At 48.0% G+C, this 16,867-nt stretch overlaps 2 protein-coding genes across 2 annotated transcripts in view; one reads left to right on the forward strand and one right to left on the reverse strand.

The window, feature by feature from the left end:
* The window catches only part of LOC307239118 (uncharacterized protein), a 14,636-nt gene extending 11,626 nt beyond the window's left edge, over positions 1 to 3,010 (forward strand). Inside the window, exon 5 of the mRNA XM_080012388.1 lies at positions 1 to 3,010. This exon is cut by the window's left edge and continues 561 nt beyond it. Coding sequence (XP_079868514.1) covers positions 1 to 485 — 485 coding nt within the window. The 3' untranslated portion in view covers positions 486 to 3,010.
* A 1,753-nt stretch (positions 3,011 to 4,763) lies between these two features.
* LOC307228606 (uncharacterized protein) lies at positions 4,764 to 15,659 on the reverse strand. Its single transcript, XM_079998317.1, has 5 exons — positions 15,618 to 15,659; positions 15,087 to 15,146; positions 13,032 to 13,188; positions 12,558 to 12,944; positions 4,764 to 6,756 (listed from the first exon to the last, which is right to left on the reverse strand). Exons 2-5 carry the CDS (start codon positions 15,123 to 15,125, stop codon positions 5,942 to 5,944), a joined length of 1,398 nt encoding a protein of 465 aa, XP_079854443.1. The 5' UTR covers positions 15,126 to 15,146; positions 15,618 to 15,659; the 3' UTR covers positions 4,764 to 5,941.
* Positions 15,660 to 16,867: the final 1,208 nt, after the last annotated feature.

The raw sequence follows: 16,867 nt of genomic DNA on the forward strand, positions 1-16,867 counted from the left end.
GTGGCAAGAGCTTCAGTACTTCAAGCGCTTTGACCACGCATCAGATTTTTCACACGGGAGACGGACTGTACCACTGCCAACAGTGTGGAAGGGGTTTACACAGCGCGAGTGCTTTATCCAGACACAAACTCTGTCACACAACAGAAACACCGCACCGCTGTGAGCAGTGTGGGAAGAGTTTTAAGACCAAAGGCTCCCTCAAACTACATCAGCGCGGTCACACGGGAGAGGGACTGCACCACTGTCCACAGTGCGGGAAGAGTTTCCACCGCGCCAGCGCGCTGAGGATCCACCAGCTGTTTCACACGGGGGAAAAGCCGCACCACTGTGAAGAGTGTGGGAAGAGGTTCTATTTGAAAGGGCATCTCAAGGAGCACTGGATGACTCACACAGGAGAGACGCCATACCGATGTGAGCAGTGTGGGAAGGGTTTCAACCGGTCGTGGCTGCTGAAGAAACACCGTTGCCTCCAAACCGCCGACTGAACCTCCCCGCGCCTATTGTGACCTTTTTAAAACCACAACCTGTTCTCAGTGTAGATCCAGAGCCGTATCCATCAAACACCTGAGAGTCGTTCCTCAGGCCCGCGCTGAAAACCCTGCGGGACCCGTTTGTGCCGACTTGTGTACCTTGGGCCACAGTTCGATCCCCACAATCGTCACAAGCTGAAGTGCTCAGAAGTGTCCCGTGCTCCCTTTGATGTGCCAGATCTCAATTCTGGAACCGAGATATGTGTCAGGCTTTTCTGCAGCATCACGTGTCATTTATTTTTCTGTTTTACTGAAAGTCTCATGATATTATTTGTCCTTTGTTCTGCGGCTGGAGCTCCAGAAGCAAGTTTTGCGGTTGGCTTCCCGAGAGGCTATTCACAAATAGCTTGAGTACGTCATAAGCGTCCGGTTCAGTTCTCTGGTGAAACTTCCTGAGAGCCAGCTTAGTTACCATGGTAACAGATGCCTTCCTCCTAGCCCAGTCAGGAGCGGTACAGATGGACCGGCCGTGGCAGAGGGTGTTGCTGCTCAGCAGTCCTCAACGAGATGGATTGGTTGACTTATGACAGGTTCCGCTTTCTAATGTTATCTATCATACAGTTAAATTAAAAATATATACTATTATTTATAAAATGTATACATTTTAATGACCTTGTCTGAATGTGTTTATTGCTGTCTTCCTCACTAAAATTGCCGATATGCCTGTTTTGCCATTCGGTTGCTTTCAGGTAAATAAAAAATGGAATATACACCGTGTTTCAAATGATTATGCAAATTGGATTTAAGTTTAATGTTTTGTTTTTCAATTCAACTCATAGATGGTGTTGTGTCTCAGGGCTCTTTGGATCACTGGAATCAATCTCAGACACCTGTGATAATTAGTTTGCCAGGTGAGTCCAATTAAAGGAAAACTACTGAAGAAGGAGGTTCCACATTATTAAGCAGCCACAGGTTTCAACAATATGGGAAAGAAAAAGGATCTCTGCTGCCGAAAAGCCTCAAATAGTGCAACGCCCTGGATGAGGTATGAAAACATGAGATATTTCAGGAAAACTTAAGCGTGATCATCGTACTGTGAAGAGATCTGTGGCTGATTCAGAGCACAGATGGGTTGGTGCAGATAATGGCAGAATGAGGAAGGTTTCTGCCACAACTTCATGGGATGAAGAGAGCAGCTGCTAAAATGCCGTTACAAAGCAGCAAACACCTGCAAAGGTTTCCTGAGCCTGGGAACGTTCCCTCAGCCTGGCTCAGGAGGCTACGGCGTCCTGGGGAAGACTGCTGACGTGATTCCAGAAGACACTGACACTCTCCACGAGGAGGCTGAGCCACTCAAGGTCTAAAGAAGCTGCTTGTTCACACAGCGCCGTGTCCAGGCATGTTCATAGAAAGCTGAGTGGAAGGAAAAGGGATGAGCGCAGCCTCCAGAGGATGGTCAAGCTAAACCCGTTCAAGGATTTGGGGGAGCTTGACAAGGAGTGGACTGAGGCGGGAGTCACAACGCACAGACTGACCCGAGGCCCGGGCTGCTAATGTGGCGTTCCTCGTGTGAAGCCACTCCTGAAGCAGAGACCACGTCAGAAGCCTCTTACCTGGGCTGTGGAGGAAGAGAACTGGACTGTTGCTCAGTCCAACGTCCTCTTTTCAGATGAAAGTACATTTTGCAAGTCATTTGGAAATCAAGGTCCCAGAGTCTGAAGGGAAAGTGGAGAGGCACAGAATCCACATGGCTTGAAGTCCAGAGTGACGTTTCCACAGCCGGTGATGATTTGGGCCGCCATGTCATCTGCTGGTGTTGGTCCACTGTGTTTTCTCAAGTGCACAGTCAACACAGCCATCTAGCAGGACCTTTTAGAGCACTTCATGCTTCCTACTGCTGCCAAGCTGGATGGAGATGCTGATTTCATTTTCACCTGCCCAAACTGCCCAAGGTACCAAAAGCTGGTTCCATGACCGTGGTGTCACTCTGCTTGACGGGCCAGCAGACTGATCTGAAGCCCATAGAGAATCTATGGAGTATTGTCAAGAGGAAGATGAGAGACACCAGACCCAGCAACGCAGATGACATGAAGGCTGCTCTCAAAGCAACCTGGGCTCCATGACACCTGAGCAGGGCCTCCACGCCACGCCGCCTCCATGCAGTCATTCAAGCAGAAGGAGCCACAACCAAGTACTGAGTGCATAAAAATGAACATACTTATCAATTTCTGTTTAAAATATTGAGCTTATGTAATATTCTCATTTTCTGAGACACTGAATTTTGGACTTTTCATCATCTAAAGCCACAACCATCAAAACTTCAAGAAATAAAGGCTTGAAATATTTCACTCTATGTGTAATGAATCTATATCATATTTGGGTTTTACTTTCTGAAATGAGTGACAAAAATATTGAACTTTTTCATGATATTCTAATTTTATGAGATGTACCTGTACATACAAGCATACATATATGTAGTAAATTACATATTTAGATGTTTATTTGTTACATATACATACAAGTATACTTATATTTAGTGAAACGACATATTAAGATATTTATTTGTTCATACAAAAAAATACTCATATTTTTACTCATTATTCATTCATTCGTCAATAAATCCTGTTGAATGTGCTCTGGCCTTTCATTGCCTCTGTAGAGTGACTGCACCGTCGCCCCTCGCAGCCGCCTGCGCGAGCACCTCGTGTCGGTTACACACGTTTTAGTATTTTTAGTATTTTTAGAACTTATTCTGCGCAATCACCGGGTGTCATGACATTTCACTGCATATATGTATGACCGTACGTATATGTATGTGACAAATAAACCTCTTGAACTTGAACATTTGGAAAGGGAGCCCCCTGTGTCTTTGACCCCTGCTGGGTATTTCACAACATGACATGGCGGACGTGTTCCTGCCACCCCTCCGATGACGGTGAGATCATTTTGGACCTAAGGTCAGGCGTGACTATTGTTAATAATGATAGAATGTCTCAGCATGTAGCCTATATAACAGAGGTTTAGGTATGTACTGGAGTGTAGTAATATGGGCATGTCTCATCTCAATTTATGTAGCAGTATATGTGTAGGAATATGTGGATATAGCAATATGTAATATGTACAATCGGTATGTAGAATGTATGTTATGTATACTTCTTTGTAGTATGTATATACATACATACATACATATATAACAGTATATCACAGCAGAAGAATAGAATTAAGAATAAGAAAGTGTAAGTGTGTTTTTTGGTTAGGGTTACACATCCTCCACATTGACTGGGAGGCCAGAGGTCATCTAGCTGAGAGACACTTGTGGGTAGTTGTTCCTGACATCCAGTCCATCAGATGGAACACCCAAAGGCGACCATTGACCTGACGTTACCTTCATTTGGCAAGGATGGAGTGGAGTGGATCTTCTCAGTTTTTGGATCCTCATCCTGCCAAACAAAATGTGATAGTTGATCATTGTTTTCCTTGCAATTTCATTTTATCCTAAGAAGCGCACCATCATCCCCGTCACGACGACTTTGGGGCGTTGGGGTCCTGGTCGTCGCCCGTCCCTATTTGTCCCTTTTCTACCTATAAAATGTTTCCACAGTGTTTAATGTATTCAACGATATTGTTTCATTTGTGGAATTGGTGAATTTGCAGATCTGTTTTATATTTGCAAAATATTTTTTATGAGTTTACAAATCTTTATTTCTATTTTTGGAAGGTGTTTTACAGATTACAGGTTTACACACGGATTTATTCATCTGACAAATCTATCTCCGTAGCTCTCCATCTTTGCGTGAACAAACCCATTCACATGTACGCTTCAGTGTTCCCATGTGTCCGCAGTTTTGTGGCGCTTCAAGCTCACTCCTATATGCTAAATCTCCCCAATTATGCCTGCATTCAAACTAGCCAGAAGTGATGACAAGTAGAGCCCAGACATGTCTGTTTACCGTCACCTTGTCTGGGTCAATCAACAGCAAAAACAAACTCATTTAAATGGAAGCCAGGACATTAAGAGCCGATCAAAATTTGGATATTGTGTCTAGGTATTCTCAGAGGGAATTCCTATTCCAAAGCAAATGGGATTACTATAATTGAGGGGTTGAGGTGCTTACAATAGGGCTGTGTTGGTCAATGTCTAATGTAATAAAGTCAAAAGGTGAGAATAAGGAGGAAGAAGGATGATTTATTCAGGCTGGTTTTGAACATTTTATTAAACCTGTGTTTTGCAGAACAAAGGCAAAGCAGAAAGATGTAGCTATAAATTAGCCACACCTTCCAATCATTCAGCAATAGATTACAAGCAATTATACAATTATATTTTCACACAGTTAAGTTATGCGTTATAATCAACAACTGACTTGTTTGTTCTTATCTGGACTTTAAATGAGACGCCTCCATGACTTCCAAGCACCAGGAGTCCGGGGTGCTATCGAGTCCACCGCCATCACAGCACCTCCACCCTGGAAACGTCTCTTGGCTGATGACCACTGTTAGTTTTCCTGGAGTGGAGGCAGGTGCTCTTCAGTCCAATGTTTCCAAAAGACAAGTCGGTCATGTGCTGGACCGGCGTCTGCAGCACAGTCTCGACGGCGTCACTGATCAACTAACCTCAGCACACTTGTGCTGATTGTTGGGACATCGAACACTTGATTTTACTGCAACACTTTACAACACAACATAAAGGGCCAATCCCAATCACCCCACTTGGCCCTAATCCAACATTTTAGCCGCTCCCGCAGAGGGTAGGGAGTCCCGCTTCTTTTGGGATCCAGGGGTAGTGGTCACCTAGCCCTCCAAGTGGCCCTCCAAACGGAGCGTTGTCAGACGCAGACTCCAAACGAAGCGGTGGAAGAAAATTCCCAGAAGGCTTGGTGAACCCAGGCAGTGTAAACGGAACATGGCTTCCGGTGCGGGGTAGGAGGCCCATATCTGCGGAAATAATCGCGCGTCATTTGTTTTCAAGTCCGTTGGAATATCTTACTTTAATGTAGATGCAAAGGAACATTTAACTGGATCGTTACAACACGCATTTCAGAAAAACTGATATCCACGATGTCAATAGAACTAAACAGCCATTTGTGAGTGACTATGTGGTTATTTCCACATCCCGTTGATGAATCTTGAAAACCAATCCACCAGCAAAAGAAACAGAGTGCAGTGTTTACAGCCTGCACTGCTGGTAACACCGCACCGGTTGCCAGCTTTTTGGAAACCTCTGTCGACGGGACGCATTGAGCCCCGCCGCCGATGTGCGACGTGACGTAACGTGTCCCATTTCCCGGGTAAGGATTTCAACCCCTTCGCCTTGTGACTCTGCTCTGAAGGGCCACGGCCCAGTCGAGGGCTCTCCAAAACTAGTCGTAGCCAAGGGATGGAAATTGGGATTGGCCCAAATAATGTCCCAGAGACTACACTGAGACCCAAACACTCGATTGGTTTGAAAGAGGCTACAATGAGGACGGGGAGGTTCAGTCGGCAGTTTGGACGCAACGGTGTTTCTTCAGCAGCCAGGACCGGTTGAAGCTCTTCCCACACTGGTCACATTGGTATGGCGTCTCTCCCGTGTGAATAATCTGATGACTATTTAGGTGACTTCTGAGATAGAAGCTCTTCCCGCACTCTTCACAGTGGTACGGTTTCTCTCCTTTGTGGAACAGCTGATGCGTCCTCAGAGCGCTGGCACTGCCCACGCTCTTCCCACACTGCGGACACTGGTACGGCCGCTCCCCCGTGTGAATGCGCTGGTGAACCGTGAGGTTACCGTTTGTATTGAACCTTTTCCCACACTGTTCACATTGGTATGGCCTCTCCCCGGTGTGAAGACGCTGATGTGTACTTAATGCACTTCTGTCGCTGAAGCTCTTATCACACTCTCGGCAGTGGTACGGTCGCTCTCCGGTGTGGATACGCTGGTGTGTCTGCAGATTTCCTAACTGGGTGAAACTATTCCCACACTGGTCACAACGATACGGCCTCTCTCCAGTGTGGACACGCTGGTGTTTGGTGAGCTCATTTAACCAGCTGAAGGTTTTCCCACACTCAGTACAACAGTGAGTTCTCGCTTTGTCCTTCTGTTTCCCGGCGGCTCCGGAGCTTCCTATTGGCTGAGAGGCTGCAGAGGGGAGGAGACTCTCCGCCCTGATCCCTCCGCTCCTCAGCTGCTGGACGTACAGCTCGCTGTGACTCCTCTTGATGTGCTTGTGGAGGAAGAGCTGAGACGTGAAGGAGGACAGACACTCGGGGCAGAAAAACCTCTGAGTCTGGGCCAAAGGGGATTCCACAGCTAGAAGAAGAGAGGAAGAGATAGAAAAGACAGTGGATTACAAAAATATACAGTATAGCTGCTGCAGTATATAAAAGAACAGGTGGTCAAGACGCTGCAAATTATTATTATTAAAAACTATTATGAGTTGAATTTGAGTGTGACCACCCTGGGGAAACAACCAAATAGCCACCCGCAGTTCAAGCCATCAGGGTCGCGTGCAGTGCCCGGTGGGCAGCAGGCTAGGATGGGGGGCAGTGGAAACTTGGACGCAGGAGGAATGAAGCAGATTCCGTCCTGGCTTTGAAAAGCAAGAGTTGCGTCGGTATCCTCTGTGTTAAGTCAAATCCCGTCCCTGTGGGTGTTGGAAACCTCCTGTTCTGTTTGTGGTTTCCATGGAGGAAATCAAAATGTAGCCGAGGGCAGGAGGGTATCCAGTTTTTGTGGGGGTGAGGGGAGCGGCTCTGCTTTTTGCAGATGATGTCGTCCCCGTTGCCTCATCAGACTGTGATCTCCCAGCATGCACTGGAACAGTTTGCGACCGAGTGTGTTGTGGTAAAGAGGAGTCAGCACCTACAGGTCTGAGACCATCGTTCTCACCTGAAAAAAGGTGGCTTGTGTCTTCTGGGTTGAGAGGGTTGAGAGAGCAGCTTACCTGAGCAGGGTGTGAAGGGATCTCTCGGTAATATTCACAGTGATGGTAAGAGATTACGTGCACTGTACCTTCATGGTGAAGAGGGAGCTGAGCGGAGAGAGCAAGCTCTCAATTTACAGCTTAATCATTGTTGCAACTGTAATGGAAAACACTGAACTAACCCTATGCCCGCTTGTAACCGCATATCTGCTTTACTACAGCAACAGGAACATTTTGTACTGTTGGCCCTGTTGTCGGGAGGGTCACAATTACAAGTTGTTAAGCTGAGATATTGAAGATGTTCAAACTGATCAATGTTCATGCTGATCGTGATCTTCTGGACAATAAACTTGAGACTAACTTACAGTTGTTGTATTTTCTGTTTAACCTGAACTACCTCACCCCACGCATCGACCACCACCTGAGTGGCTGAAATTTCCACGACAATTCTTTGGCCTCACGAACAGGATCTCTAACTCCAGATTCTGACCCAATCTCCTTTACAGGTTAGTTACATAGTTACATTACATTGATCAGACGCTTTTATCCAAAGCGACTTACAATTGTTCAAACACCGACGGACGCAGCCATCAGGAGCAATGAGGAGTTAAGTGTCTTGCTCAAGGACACTACAGCATGCTAGCAGGAGGAGCCTGGGATCCAACCAGCAACCTTTACATCACTAGACCACCAGCTCTACCGCCTGAGCTACCACCCCCGTTGGTAGCAGGTCGAACTGTACGGCCATGGTCTGGGACCAGGGAAGCCTTAACTGACGTGACGTAATCGTAACGGGAGGTGAAGCCTGAGTCAAGCTGATCGGACAGAATCTAGGATATGAGATCCACAAACAAACTACGCTTGTAAAGGTGAGAGTACAACAATTCAATATAAGCCTGGGATGTATTTAAAGTTTCTTCTTCTTGTTTAAAGGCGCTGTAAGTGTTAACGGTAAACGGCCAGTATGGGAAAGTCTGGGTCGAAATGAAAGGGCCCCTCTGAATGGACAGGTCCAGCAAAAATGATGGTTGATAAACATGGTGGGACCATTGGGCTTCTGGGAAAAACTTGGTTTCCCGACAAATGGTAGTTTTAGCACAAGACGAATAGATGGAGGACGAAGCTAGCACAATAAGGTCAAACGGCACAAGAAACAATGCCAAGAGGTATGTGGGAGAGAGAAGCGATAACAAGGGAGAAGAAATGTGTGAATACATCTGCAGAGCAAAATAACCCTAGCTCCGGCCAGATTCCCAAAGTTGACCCAAGCTTAGATGGACCGTGGCCATTGCCCCTGCTGGCTGTAGTGTTGGGCCTGACGCCCCCGCGCAGTATCCGCCATTGATGACCACACCACCAGCCGCGGCCCCGTTCTACGTCCGCAAACCCGTCCTGACTAGAGGCTGTGCAGCCCAGGAACACGAGACGACTGATCCGGATGACCGGGCCGCCCCGATCACCGTCCAGATGCCCATGGTCTCCTGCCCTGATCCCGCTGGCCCAGCCGGGGCCGTCATGGACGTCTTCCGTCCATACAAAGCTGCGGAGGTGGTTGCGATCATTAACAGCCTCTCAGACCCGAAGAAAGACGACCCGGAAGACTTCATCCAAGACTTTGTGCCCTGATCCGTACGCATCGACCCACCCTCACAGAAGTGAATTCGGTTCTGCGCCACAATCTTGGCGCAGACTGGGACCGTTGCCGGGGGGATTTCCCGGAGGACGTTCTGTGGGTCGATGAGGAAGGACAGGGTGCAGACAAACAAGCCCGACACAACCAGTATCCGGACTGCATCAACGGGCTGTTCCGTCGGACTGTGAACTGGTCAACCGTACGGGACTGTACACAGAAAGACGATGAACTGACGGGAGCATATCTCAGCCGCCTGGAAGGCATATTCAGGCAGGCCAGTGGAATGACGACTCCCCAAAGGGGGATTTGGGGAGCAAACCCTCTCCCCATGAACAACAATGAGAGTGTTGTTTCCTGGATGGACTAAAACCTGAAATCAGCCGAACTTCTAAAACCACCTGCATCGGGTACGAAACAGCCCAGCTGGACAGTGCGTGCGCACATGCTGTACACGCTGAAAAAGGACAACCACTCGACCACTCAGCGGACCATCCAGGTAGAGATACAGCAACCACACAACCAGCACCACAGAGACCCCACAAAATGAAAAAGAAAAACATAATGCCTCATGTGTGTATTTTTTCTTCTATAACAGCAGCCGCTGAGCTGCCCGTAATCACACTCTTGGTAATGGAACAAAAGTTAAAGTTTTTGGTAGATTCAGGGCATTCTGTCATACGGCTGTCTGAACTGATGCTCCTCCCGGCCCCGAACGGGCAAACTATTTGCAACATCGGGGCTGGAGGGACCAAGAGTGGAGACTTTCACTGTCCCTGTTCTTGTGGAGGACAGGGAGGGAAAGGGCCCTGGCCGGCAAGTGAAACAGTCGTTTATACAGCGGTTTGCCCTATAAATCTGTGTGGTCAAGACCCTCGTTGTATTATTCCCTGGATTTAGAAATGGATGGTCCGAGGTCAGTTACGACAGAGTAATTAAGGCATTCCCATAGGGTATGTCCCGGAGATGTCATGCCCGCAGAAGATTAACATGTGACAGTATTTTTAGCCGCCAAAGCAGACCCTGAAATGGAGCGTAAATGGTTTGAGAAAGGGAAAGAGACAACCCTGGCAAGGGCAAAATATCTCTATTGGGATGAGACACGGGTAACGGCAAGTGTTTTTCTCAAGAAGAGAAAAACAGAGTTCAAGAAGTTTTTCGATGTACCAGGAAGCATGCCCCACAGGAAAAGACCCTGCCCAGGATTGTGAGGATCTGGGGAGGTGGACGGATCGGCTGGACGGACTGGGGATTGGGAGGCCATGGCCCCGGGAGGACCCCGTGGGCACCCAGGGGCCGGATCTACTGAGAACATATGAACTAGGTGTTCCTTGCCCACCAAGCCGTATACCTGGTGCCAAGTAAACAGGAGTATGGCTCCACCACGGGGCTCTTACAGTGCGTGTTGACAAAAGCTCAAGAGGCGATCCTGGCCTTTCTGCCCGAGCACCTGTGGGCTCAGGACAAACACAATGTGGGCCTGATGGTTGGAGCTACCCCACTACATCCAAAATCTTCATACAGGCCATGCAAACCGCCCTTTGAAAAGGGAGGCTGAGATCGGCATTGTACCCCTGTTTGACTCACTGTTAGAAAGAGGAATTGTGATACCATGCCCCAATTACCCATGTAACACTGAATAAGCGATTTGTACAAGACCTAAGGGGGGTAAATGAGGCTGTTCATTGCCGCATCCCGGTGGTCCCTTATTCCACTACCATACTGGCCCAAGTACCCGGCGACGCGAAGGTGTTTACTGTGATTGATTTGGCAAACGCGTTCCTTAGTATACCGATGGAAGAGATGTCTCAGCAGTGGTTGCCTTCACATTTAATGGTAAACATTACACCTGGACCCACATGCCCCAGGGGTACACGGAGTCCCCTGAAGTATTCAGTGTGGCATTAGACGAAAACCCTGATGGTTTCACGTTCAAGCATGGAAGCACGCTAAGCCAATATGTCGATGATTTATTAATATGCTACCCTAACCAACAAGCATGTGAGGCAGACACAGTGTTATTGCTAAAATACCTTGCAAAAAAGTCCACAAAGTAGGAAAGTCAAAATTACAAGTAGCCTGTTCAGAAGTGACCTCTCTAGGACACGTCCTCTCAGAAAACGGTAAGAAAATAGGTCAGAGAGGGTGGAGGTGATTCTAAAAATACTTCGCCCCCACACTAAGAAACAATTTATGTCATTTCTAGGGTGCACTGGCTACTGCAGGAGCTGGATAACTGGATAACTAGACTGACAGGACAAAGTACAAAGGAACGACGATGCGGACACTGCATTTGAGGACCTGAAAAGGGCCCTCAGCACGGCGCCAACGTTGGCTTTGCCAAACCTAGACCAAACATACACTATGACTGGCGGCAAGCTCTTACTGTCTACACCGACAGCCGACACGCCTTCGGGGTCGTTCACGACTTCGGTGGCAACCACAGCCGGTTTGGTAATCTGGGGCCTCACAACCTCAGAGATGGCCCCAACAACCTCTGCAACACCGATGGCTCCTGCCCATCCATTACTGAGACGACGTCGAACTGCCGTGCAGCGGGCGACATCTGACCTGCTTCCCAGGAGGGACTGAGGCTAATGAATGTGAATGTTGTGAATGTGAATGCTAATGAATGTTTCAATAAAGAAGAGGGAACAAAGGTCATGATGAACTTTACTGGAAACTGTGTAACGGTCTGGGAAGTTAAAAAAGGGGGATAGGAGACCCCATGATAACGTCACCGGTCAACGAAGCATCATTTTCCGCCTGGTAGCAGCATGACTGTCGGACAGTGGACCTGTTCTTCGCCTGTTGTGGCCATTTGCGAAGCATCCTGCCCGGTGGCTGGAAGGGACTGTGCGCCCAAGTGGCTCTCGTCGCCCCGCTGGCCATGCTTCAAATACCACTTGCAGGATCCGGCCCAGCCACTAGCTGGCACCTATGCTCTGCGGAACATGACCCCTACAACCCAACTTACATAGACACCATAGGCGTCCCCAGAGGCGTGCCTAATGAGTTCAAGGCACAGGACACGGGCAGTTTTCATGTACCGGCTGGTTGGAGGATCTGTTTGGTAGTTACGGAGCGATGTTAGCCAGATACGCTATGATATTTGTAGCCATTCTCACAGTTTTCGGGTTAATGTTTTGTTGTATGAGGTCAGCAGAAGAAGTAGACCACTCACTTAACACCAACTGATATGAACATCTTCCACTGCTTCATTGCTAGAAGAGGTACAAGTGTTGGATGACGAAGCAGTGCAGGGTTGTGTGGATGGGTGAGGGTGAATGGAAATATGAGATTGAAAGACCGATGAAGGAGGTTTCTGCAGTTATGCGGCCCCTGTACCAGAGGAAATCCCAATTCACCGGTCAATCTTTGTTCCAATGATCACAGATGTTCATCAGCTTTAGGAAGTGACCGATAGAATACGGTGTACAGGGAGCCGAAATGAGGCTCCATCGCAAGGTCGCTGGGCTAACCCTAAGACATAGGGTGAGGAGATTAAATAAAAACTTACCCAACTTAATGACTAAGCAAGAGAAAACAAGCAGTTACCTGACGGAGGTTCTGTGGTCTCCTTCCAACCTCCATCGCTGTCTTCAGTCTCAGGTTCAGAACAGTGTGAAGGGAGGAGCTGCTCGGCACCACCTGGTTCTAAAGCTGCAGCTGGATCTTCGGGATCCACTTCTACTTCTATTTCTTCTACTTGTGTTTCCATCTGTTGAGTTGAGGTGCTGGCTACAGCTTTTGCCTCTCTCTCCTCCTCAGTTTGGCGCTGATGAAGCTGGGACCACTGAGCGCACTCTTCATCATGTTCAGTCTTCACGGGGAACTCCTCCTCTTCCTCTTTAATGTGCGGGGGCCCCGGCTCCTCCTCCTCCTGCTGCTCAGGGGGAAGCTCCTCTTTACAGACAGAGAGCTGCTGGAGCTCTGGAGGCAACGCTGACAAACAAACACAGGGAGGAAAACTCAAGTCACCGACACTTTTAGTGTAAAAATGCTTCTTATGTTGCTTTGAAGGTACTTTACCTTGCTGAATGCCCATTGGCTGGATGTGTGATTGATTCCTGTGTTGCTGCTCTCCTATTGGATGTGTGTAGATGATGGGCGTGGTCAGGGTTTGTCCCTGCAGCTGCGAGATGAGCGGCGCTGCAGAGTGTGTGATCACGATGTAGGGGAGCACCGGCTGCAAGCACCAAACACACAGACTTTTATAACTAAGAAATAAAACCCCTTTCCCACCGCACCAAAAACCGGGTAACACCCGCTCACATCCGGCATTTGTCATCAGTGGAAAAGGAAAAACCCGGGTCTCTGCCCTGGGTCAAAGGACCTGGCAATAGACCCGGGTTTTAATTGGCTCCACCTCCGATCGGCTCCGATGTGAACAGGACCACCGGGCCGACCCGCTCATTTCACCTACGCGATGCGGCACGCATTGAAGTTGCGACTGGCTCACAAACAGACAGGAATATCCCTGTTTTCCATCATTTCACATCCCACTTAGAATCCAAAATCGGAAGTTATTGACTCTTTTCCCGCAGGGGGGACCGTGGAATGTTGTGAGTGGCGCAGTGCGACAGTGACCAGAGCGGAGAACCCCCACGCTCAAAATGCTTTTTTCCCCCCAGGTTTTACAGTTTTATGTGACGTTGCTGTCTCCTCTACGGTTTTGCTCCCAATCACACTGGCACCACGACACGCCCCTTTTCCGGCGTGTTGCTGATGTCGAACGTGACGCACCAGAAAGAAACGCCATCCCTCCTGCCGATGGGAAAGGTGTCGCCTGTTTTTAACTCATTTTGGTGTGAGAACGGTATGAAATAGCAAGTAGAGCTGGAGTTCAGGCTTCAACAACTTTAATGCTTCAATAATAAACTCGCCTGGCCTTCTCACACAAAAATCCAAATATTTTTATTTTGTTTGTTTTTTTCCCCCAGCTATTTTTGCCTTTATTGGAGGAAATGGGGTTAGAAACATATTCAGCAAATGGCCGCAGGCCGGATTGGAACCCGCGTTGTGTATGGTGTGCACACCTCTCTGGTTGAGCCACCAGGACGCCCCAATTGAGAATACCTTTGAAGATAAAATGATGACATTTCACAACAGACTGTAATAATGAACCATCATCAGGCTCAAAGAGAGACAAGGAAAACATTCAAACCTCTAGACTAGTACTAGTAGTAGTAGTATGACGTCAAATTCCACCTCGCAGAGCCAAACGGTTTTGACAATCATTCTATATTCATTTTGAGCTGGGGTTTTTTTGCCAGTCGAGCAAATTTATAACAAGAAACGAGGAACGGATATGTAATGCCTGGAAATGTATCTCATGAGTTGATGTGGTACAGAAACGCTGAGTTTATTGGGATGAAGAATAATGGATTTGTCCCTTTAATTGCACGTGGACATTGTACATGTCACTGGAATGTGCAGCTGTGTGATCAGGGTCCGGGTGGTTTTAAATGTATTATTTTTGCTGCTTAATGTTTCTATAATCCTCGAGATAAGGCGGTGTCAGTCTGACAGGCAGGTTGGTGCCGTAGGAGGCAACACACATGAAGTCATTGATATTTGACTCAGGGTTCCTTCTGCCATTACTCAATGAAATTCAAGGACTTAAGTAATTTTATAAGTACTACTTCTTTATTTTCAAATATTTACTTTACTCTTTATTAATTCAAATATATGATAGATAATACATAATCTTCTTCTCATCATCGAGTATTGATATTGGCATATTTTATAAATATATATATTATTAGTATTATTATTATTATTATTATTGCTCTGATTGTCACCTCCTATTATAAGTGTCTATTTCCAACCATGCTGGATTAAATCGACATTTCCGTGGCATCATCTACATCATAAAAAGAGATTCAGGAAATGTTTGATTAGGTTACGATCTGATTTATAAAACCAGGGGGAACATCACCGCTTTCCAATGATCGCACTTCAGCACAAAAGCGGCTGTTTTCAAGGTATTCCAGAACTTCGATTCCCGAGGACGAAATTCAAGCACCTCAAGGACCTGGTGAGAAGCCTGCGTTTACTAAAGAAAACAAAGGTATTTCTCACCACCTGTGATGAAGTCATGTTGCAGATATCCAGCTTCTCCATGTCAGTGTCAGTGATGCTGTCCTGCAAGTAAACACAGGTCAACATCAAGTAGTAGAAATAGTACAGTAGTAGTGTAGTAGTAGTAATGTAGTAGTAGTAGTATAAATAGCAAGGTGGATATATAACCTGATGTATACATGGTGTAGTACTACATGATTAAATGGATATGTAGAATTTTCTGATTATTTTCAAATACAAGACAAGAATACAAGAGTTATTGACGTGAGAAAAGAATAGTAGTGTAGTAGTAGTAGTACTGTAGTAATAGTTGAAAGTGCATTTGTTGTTCTGTGGTAAAGGCCGTTTGTATGTAACGCAGCTGTAGTAGTACTGTAGTTGTACTGTAGTGGTACTGTAGTGGTAGTGCTGTAGTAAAGGCCGTTAGTGTGTCACGCAGCTGGATGAAGAAAGGAAAGTAAAAGGCGGAGCAGCAGCTGATGTCCCTCTGCGGTGTAAATACTACTAAATACATCCTGCGGACGTTCACTTTACAATGTCTTTCAATGTTCTGCTGGAGCCCAAGCGTGTGACGCCTCACCGGGTTACACCGGGATAACGCCAACGCAGTGCTAACGCTAACATCGGGCTAATGCTAACACAGTGCTAAGGCTAATACAGTGCTAACGCTAACACCGGTCTAATGCTAAGCCTCTGCGTGGACACGGCTGGGACTCGAACCCTCGACCACTCAGCCTTTTAGCGACGCTACCTCGGATCATCTCGTTCCTCTTCGGGGCTTTGAGCGGCCGCTGCTCGTGGAATCTGTCAAACGGCGCGCTGGGAATTTTAGTTTGGCCGTGCGCGTCTACAACAGGCATTGCGGTAAAGGGTTCCCGACCAGCCCGGGTGAAATGCGGAGCGATACGACGCTTTACGGCAGTGACGCGCGGGGAGGGTCGTGGCTGGAGGAAGTCAGGTTAACAAGCACGTGAACCCGACAGAGGAGCTGGAAGCCGCCGTTCAGGTGGCAGCCTGCGCAGTGACAACCTGGTGCACAGTGACAACCTGGTGCACAGTGACAACCTGGTGCACAGTGACAACCTGGTGCGAGGCTTGCACAGTGACAACCTGGTGCGCAGTGACAACCTGGTGCACAGTGACAACCTGGTGCACAGTGACAACCTGGTGCGAGGCTTGCACAGTGACAACCTGGTGCGCAGCTTGCACAGTGACAACCTGGTGCACAGTGACAACCTGGTGCACAGTGACAACCTGGTGCACAGTGACAACCTGGTGCGAGGCTTGCACAGTGACAACCTGGTGCGCAGTGACAACCTGGTGCACAGTGACAACCTGGTGCAAGGCTTGCACAGTGACAACCTGGTGCGAGGCTTGCACAGTGACAACCTGGTGCGCAGCTTGCACAGTGACAACCTGGTGCACAGTGACAACCTGGTGCACAGTGACAACCTGGTGCACAGTGACAACCTGGTGCGAGGCTTGCACAGTGACAACCTGGTGCGCAGTGACAACCTGGTGCACAGTGACAACCTGGTGCAAGGCTTGCACAGTGACAACCTGGTGCGAGGCTTGCACAGTGACAACCTGGTGCGCAGCTTGCACAGTGACAACCTGGTGCGCAGTGACAACCTGGTGCACAGTGACAACCTGGTGCGAGGCTTGCACAGTGACAACCTGGTGCGCAGCTTGCACAGTGACAACCTGGTGCGAGGCTTGCACAGTGACAACCTGGTGCGCAGCTTGCACAGTGACAACCTGGTGCGCAGCTTGCACAGTGACAA

The sequence above is a fragment of the Zeus faber genome (genome assembly GCF_960531495.2).
Source record: "Zeus faber genome assembly, chromosome: 1".
In the NCBI taxonomy this organism is placed as follows: domain Eukaryota; kingdom Metazoa; phylum Chordata; class Actinopteri; order Zeiformes; family Zeidae; genus Zeus; species Zeus faber.

Excerpts from the sequence above, each read along its gene's own strand:
- LOC307228606 (XM_079998317.1), bottom strand. The coding sequence starts at position 15,125 with ATGGAGAAGCTGGATATCTGCAACATGACTTCATCACAG. Across the intron at positions 13,189-15,086 it reads GCAACATGACTTCATCACAG|CCGGTGCTCCCCTACATCGT; the intron begins GTGGTGAGAAAT and ends TGGTGCTTGCAG. Across the intron at positions 12,945-13,031 it reads GCCAATGGGCATTCAGCAAG|CGTTGCCTCCAGAGCTCCAG; the intron begins GTAAAGTACCTT and ends TTTGTTTGTCAG.